Raw genomic sequence first — 7322 nt, 5'->3', positions numbered from 1 at the left:
ACGGAGGCATGGCGTAGGATACGGGGGTGTAAATTGGCCTCGAGGTGGCGCGCGTGGTGTTCCCGCGCGCACCTCAAAGATGAGCGGATGGAGTAAACCCCAACTCCATCCCAAACGGAGACGGGCCCTGCTATGGGCAAACGCCGCTGGGACCGCGGACGAATGCTATAGCGTAGCAGTCCCGGCAAAGGGCGTCCAGAGGAACACCGTGGGGTTTTAGCCGGTAAGAGTCCGGCATATCCTCTCAGCTACCCCCGCGGCCAGAGAGCCATGTAAACAAAAAAAATGTAATAAGAGTTACCGTAAACAAGTTAAACACAAGTGTGACTTTCAATGTAGAGGTGAGGCGTATATACTGGAACAGGTACCGGAACTAGGTAGTTTACCGGACTAGGTAGTATATCGGACTAGGTGGTATATCGGACTAGGTAGTTTATCGGACTAGGTAGTTTACTGGACTAGGCAGTCTATCGGACTAGGTAGCTTATCGGTTTTTTTTTTTGCTCGTCGCGCCGGCTCATGACACGGTTCCCGTTTTAATATGTACGAGTACCTGATCCAAGAATAAGTTTCTGGATTACGTATTTTTAAATACTAGGAACAGGCATACCTAGTCCCAAATTTACCTAGTAAAACCCATCTCTATTTCAATGTCGTGGTACACATCGTGAATGGCGTATGTGCTCTGTACCTATATACGTGTACACGATGCCATAGTAAACTTATATTTGAAGGATTAAATATACATAAATAAATAGTAGGTATATTTTATGTACGTAAAGATTCATTCTATTTTATTTTGCAATCGTCACGTTTTAGATAAGTGTGTGCACGAGTCGTGTTTACTATGCATATTGACAGAATTTGGCACGGAGTGTGTCATTAAACATAAATTATTATAAGAAAAAAATACAAAATTGTCAACATAAAAAAGACAATCATGTAGTATTAAAGTAAAAATTAAATAAATCCTAGTTATTTAGTCGATCTTTGTTATATTTCTCAAATTTCTTCACATTACTTTTTATACTGATCCACACAAGTAATCAACATGCGTATACTAATTAACATATACTTAGTATAGGTATATTTAGTAAACGTAATATACTAGTTCATACAAAATAAAATCAGACTTTTTTTTAATATTTATTAAACTTTAGGAGTCAGCTCAGATCCTTCGTTCCACTTCTGTCGTTTGCTGGTCCCAAATATGACGAAGAACATATTCGTGCAGATGTACATCATTGCCATTATGTAGAACACAATACGCCATTCTTTTGGATTTGTCTGAAAATGAAACGAGTGGTACTCACAGATACAATCATAATAACATATTTGTTACTGTAAAGATATATTTCTGTTCTTTATAGGCAGTGTCATCTGATCAACCTCACATCTCTTACTGCTGGATACAAGCTTTCAACATATGCCATAACATCAGGTCCACTATTCATTTCATTCCAAAAAATTTAATCATGTACAATGTACATGCGTTTTTTTAAATAAATTCATGATTGACTATTAAATTTTACTGTTACTGAATACCTTTTGATACAACTGTTAAGAATAGAGAGCTGATGAATATGGTAAGCTTATTTTTGTATTTAACTAAATTAGAGTTAAAAAGCATTGAGAAATCATAAACAAAACTTTGTTCATACATACTTCATCATCTAATATGAATCCAACGGCAAGGGGCGCAAACAATCCCACAAAGTTTGAAATGAAATTGCACACCGCTATCAATGAGCTTGCGAAGTTAGGAGCCATGTCGAGGTGGACTACCTGAGAAAAATAATATCCTTGGTAAAACGGTTTATTTTTCCAAATAGAAGATTTCGTACATAATAATATTCAACCATTCATCATTCTACCTGTTTAGAACTCACTTCTTACTACTACGAAATTTACATTACTAGATCCATTTTAATGATCGTTGTCTCTCATTCAACACTCTCTAGTCAGTTTACGCTTCTCCCGTACACCTGGTGTTTACGACGGTACGTACGTACGTACGGCCACACACACCGCTGTTCTTCCCGGGGTTGCTTGCTGGACGGTTCGAGCTCCTACTCTTTCCACCCGCAATCCTGGTGCAATAGGGAACCTGCCTGTCGCTTTTTACGACAGGCAGGTGCCCTATTCTAGTCTCGGGACTACAGACCTAACCTTTTATAATTCATGGTCACCCAAGTACAATAACCAAAATGGCGTTGACACATCAAAACTGTTTCCAGTTATTTGTTTTAATTCGGATGTTTGTATTAATAATGATATATGTACTTACAATGCACCCATTGTAAAAACCGGCATGCAGACCGAGTGCAGTTACAAGTATCAGAAGAGCAGCAGTAATATTACCAGCTGGCACATGGGATAGGCAAATTAGGGCTAGAGCTGGACCACACAAACCTACAAAAACAACAAACAGAGAAAATGTCATTAAGTCCCTATGTGATCTCTGAGTCAGATAACAAACACGATTTACTGCAGAATATTTTAACCGCTTCGTAATACATTTATATCATTTTATATGAAAGTTTTTCATTTTACACATAATCCTAAATATTCTAAAGTACAAGCACTTGCAAACCTACACAAGCAAGTCAAACATTCTATCCACAAGCTTGATTTTGTAAAGGTTTGAGAAGCGTGTGGATAAGACATAAGTTATTTATACGCTATTGTCATCATCTTTTTAAACTAAATTCTGGAAATAAATATTTTTCCTTTGATAGAGAACAGTGTCTATTTCTTAATCGTTACATGGCACTGTAGCGTGCAACGTTCTTGTTTATAATAAACGAGCTTTTGCCCGCGGCTTCGCTCCCGTTACGAAATAATATTTTCATCCCCAATTTTATCCCCTTGGGGGATCCCAAAAATCAAAATCCTTTCTTAGCGGATGCCTACGTCATAACATCTACCTACATGCCAAATTTCAGCTCGATCCGTCCAGTGGTTTGGGCTGCGCGTTGATAGATCACTATGTCAGTCAGTCACCTTTGAGTTATATATATTTAGATATCGATAAGCAACTTATTAAGCATCTAAAGTAAGTATTGAGTTCGGTTAACAATAATAACTCACCAACCGTATTAAAAATCTTTCTGCATGTTGTAATACTAACAATTTTTTTCTTTATAAGGTAATCTGAAGTGAACCCCACTGGAAAATTCATGAGAAACATCGCTAAATATGGAAGGGCAGACATAACACCATTCTGTAATCGCATACATTTAAATGAATAATAGTTTTTATGGTTCCGTGGTCAAAGGGTGAAAACAGAACATTATTGCTAAGCCTCCGCCGACTGTCCGACTGTCAAAGCCATATAGAGGTATGTGGTCAAAACGCTCTATTTCTTAAACCATAATACATATTTTATACAGCATTTGACATTTTTACATAGTGTGTAATACAAATACTTGAATATTTGGTGAAACGAAACCGTTTGTGTGCGAGTTCGACTTGTACTTGGCCAACAATTTTAAATCTGCATTTGTTGTACTTTTTTGTGATAAAGGTAAAATTCATCAAAAAGAATTAGGTGTTTGATCCTCACCGCTTTTATGTGTACGCCAAGAATATTGCTCATATAAGTTGGCATTTCAGTAAGCAATGTCCAGGAACCCCAAGTACTACCAATGTTTGCTACAATGACGGAAATGAAAGGCAATGATGTGAAAATTGACTTCCATGGAGTTTTCATCCTCTGAAAGATGAATGGCATTAAATTTAATTAAAAACCCGCTAACGTAAACTAACTTTACTTTGAAGGCAGAGCATGACAGAAATAAGCATCTATAAAGACAACAATGATCATCATAACTTTCGTGTGAGTACAAGTAGTTGACGACTACATGCTCAATTCATATTTAAAGCCTTTTATACAATTCGTGAACGACTTTCAGAAGTCAATAAAAATATTTTACTGAATAGTAAAGGAAAAGAAAGAAATCTACTAAACCAAAAGAGAAACTAAAATATAAGAGAAATCACACGTAAAATCGAAGACATACTGAAGAAGATAAGAAAAGTTTAATGGTATTCTAAAGTAAACTACCCCATAAGGACATACGGATCACTTCATAGTTTTAAAATAAAAATATATACCTTATGTCCACCGATTTGCCCTAAAGAAGATTGAATATGTAAACGTTCTTCTGCGCTGATCATCTTAGAAGTTTGTGGAGTATTGCTGCCTATTATCAAATAAACCACTGTCCAAATAAGGCCAATGATTCCATTAATGTAGAAAATTACTGGCCAGCCCCAGTAGTTTGCTATGTATCCAGAAACTATTAACTGACTAGCTATTCCAAATTGAGCCCCTGTTGATGAGCATAACATTATAAATGATAGATATAAACGAAATTGAATACCAATACCCGCGTGGCGGAGCGGCCACCATACCGGACTGACGCGCAAAGGGTTCCCGGGTTCGATCCCCGGCCAGACAGATATCTAAATGATGAATTTAGATTTCTGTTTCTTGGTCTATGTGTGTGTCCATGGCATCCACGACACAGGGAATCCTAGTGTGGGGCTGTGAGTGTAGAAAGCGTTTAATATCAATCGATAATTTTGAAATTAAGTTGCCATAAATGGAACTTGTTATGTATAATAATTAATCTAAATCATCAATCAAATTATGAACATGATATGTTCCGACTCACCAGCAAAAGTAAAACTAGTCACACGACTTTTTTCTTCAAGAGGAACCCATTTGCTTATTAAGTAATGCATCGATGGATATATTACACCTTGTGTAAGACCCTGGATTCCACGGCAAACGCATACTACCATCCAACCACCCTGAGAATATATATAAAGTATATAAAGATTGTGTACAATGTATTAATGTAAATTGAAGCATAAAATCTAAGAAGGAAATTGCTGCTTGCTTTAGAATTGGATGTCGATAAAATGAGTTTTCAGAGGATAAAGAAGAGAGAAGAAGAAATCTAGATATTCTTAGTTGTAAAAGAAACGCTGATAAAATATATTATACTTATGAAAATACTGGAAATTATGTCATTTTACTGGAAACGTTTAGAAATATTTTACCCGACTGTGGTGGACAATGAGAATGGAATAGTCGTAAATATGACATAGGTTATATTTTTTAAACTGTCTGGTTTTTGTTTTTAAACAATTCTCTTGTTTATTTGAAGGTTGAATAATACTTACATACTTAGCTGAAACAGGCAATAGTAATGATATAATAGAATTGCATCCTATTGCTATGGTTAAAAGGGTCATGCCACCGAATCTGGAAGCAAGTTCGCCAGCAATACTCTGTAGTAGGATGTACCCCCAAGTAAATGATGATAATATAACACTTTGTCGCTGAATTGACCAGTCGAAGGACTGAAACATAAAATAAAAGAAAATAGTGATGTGTGATATAAAAAAATTAATGATATAAGTAGTAAATAGGTTATCCCCTTGATTTTAAATGATAATTGCAGGCAACAGTCATCTAAGACTAACCTATGACTAAGCTATGATCAGACATCTATCTAATTTTAAACAGAGATGGATTAATATGTAAAGTAAGTCAAAGTCCGCTTCACCCATCTCTAAATAATAAATAATGTAGGAATGTGAACATTAAATATACGTCCAAACACAAGGCTACCGAATACACCGGTAATGACTACAAATAGTTCTGGCCTGGCATATACATCATACATATTACATATACATTATACATATTACATACTTACATTATCAGTACTTTGGTCAGTCATAGCGACAATAGCGAGACTCATCATGACCCGGACGCAGTATGCCAACATGAAGCCCAGGAACAACATGCAGATTTGAATGTAACGAACAGGAATACATCTTTGTGAAGGATCTGTCTCTGTGAAGGTAAAACATATTATATACAACTAGCTGAACCGTTTTTAAATGTTAAGGGTGAACAACCCTTATCGCTTAGGGGTATGAAAAATAGATAGGAGCCGATTCTCAGACCTACTGAATATGCATAATAATAAAAAAATGGTGAAAATCGGTAAAGCCGTTTCGGAGGAGTACGGTAACTTATTTTCTTTTTTATATGTAACCTAACGATAAGGCAGACGGGCTACCTGATGGAAAGCAGTCACCGTCGCCTATGGACATTTGCAACACCAGAGGAGTCGCCAATGTATCGCCGGCTTTGAAGGAGAGCTCTTTTTACACCCCTCTTGAAGAGCCCCATGTCATAGTCCTGAGGAAATATCTCAGGAGGAAGTTCATTCCACATTTTGCACGTACGCGGCAAAAAATGAACGTTCAAATCGAACCGTGGAGGATCGCCACGGGTCCAGTTGATGTGGATGGAACTTCATCCTTCGGCGAGTGGTGCGATGAAGGAAAGGTGACGTAGGCACCAGATCAAACAGTTCCTCCGAACACTCACCTAGGAGGGAACCTATGTCCTTCCGCAGGCTTAAGGGTTCTAACCGATCGGAGATCGCTGGGTCATCGACGATTCGCACCGCGCATTTCTGTACGGTGTCAAGTGGGTTGAGCTGGTATTGTGGTGACCTTGCCCAGAGATGCGAGCTGTACTCCATGTGGGGCCTCACTTGCGCTTTATAAAGCAGAAGGAGTTGCCCCCCAGTGAAGTACTCCTTGGCTCTGTTCAGGACGCCCAATGGGGAAGACCGTATGATGATAACTTCGCGAGAAGGGCCCTATGCTAGACCCGGTCAAAGGCCTTAGCGATGTCTAGGCTTACATGCAATGCCTCCCGCTGCTTGCAATAGCTTGTGCCCATCGGTAAGTGAGGTACACTAGAAGATCATCAGCTGACCGGCCGTTGCGAAAACCCTATTGGTGATCGCTGATCAGCTGGTGCTCCTCCAGGTTCCTAAGGAGCTGCATGTTTACAATACGCTTCATAGCTTTTGAGAGCAGGGAGGTTATCGCTATAGGCCTATAGTGTGCCGGGTCACTGCGGTCACCCTTTTTGGGAGTAGGGTGTACAAGGGCAACCTTCCACGAAGACGGTACTTATCCTGAGGTGTAGGAAGGCAAGAATAGGCGCGTTAAGACGGGAGCCAACTCGGGAGCGCACGTCCTGAGTACCATTGCGGGGATTTCGTCTGGCCCACTCGACTTCTTGATGTTGAGGGACAATAGAGCTCGCCTGACAGCCTTCTGCGTAAAGCGAATATTCGGCATAGAGCTCTCACACCGCGGGATGGTAGGCGGTGTGGCCCCTGTGTCATCAAGAGTCGAGTTTGAGGCAAAAAGGGGTTGGTACCCTCTTCCGAAGACCTGGAAGAAGACCGGCTTTCCCCTTTGCCGTATGGGCCAGAGAG

The 7322-nt window shown here is 39.1% G+C and overlaps 1 protein-coding gene across 2 annotated transcripts in view; it reads right to left on the bottom strand.

The window, feature by feature from the left end:
* Positions 1–1143: 1143 nt before the first annotated feature.
* The window catches only part of LOC140757211 (putative inorganic phosphate cotransporter), a 31919-nt gene continuing 25740 nt past the window's right edge, over positions 1144–7322 (bottom strand). The window contains exons 11-19 of one of the 2 annotated variants that reach the window (XM_073092744.1): positions 5733–5872; positions 5194–5373; positions 4680–4818; positions 4117–4334; positions 3566–3715; positions 3091–3223; positions 2288–2412; positions 1666–1785; positions 1144–1287 (exon numbers count right to left, since the gene is read on the bottom strand). In XM_073092744.1, the coding sequence (XP_072948845.1) occupies positions 1150–1287; positions 1666–1785; positions 2288–2412; positions 3091–3223; positions 3566–3715; positions 4117–4334; positions 4680–4818; positions 5194–5373; positions 5733–5872 (1343 nt within the window). In that variant the 3' untranslated portion in view covers positions 1144–1149. The remainder of the gene's footprint in view (positions 1288–1665; positions 1786–2287; positions 2413–3090; positions 3224–3565; positions 3716–4116; positions 4335–4679; positions 4819–5193; positions 5374–5732; positions 5873–7322) is intronic. The other variant, XM_073092745.1, reaches the window with a different exon arrangement.

This window comes from Epargyreus clarus, unplaced genomic scaffold (assembly GCF_041222505.1).
Source record: "Epargyreus clarus isolate Ecla_fem2 unplaced genomic scaffold, WU_Ecla_fem_2.2 ptg000004l, whole genome shotgun sequence".
Lineage (NCBI taxonomy): Eukaryota > Metazoa > Arthropoda > Insecta > Lepidoptera > Hesperiidae > Epargyreus > Epargyreus clarus.
Note: the sequence above shows the minus strand (reverse complement) of the source record. Positions and strands in the feature narration are given on the sequence as shown.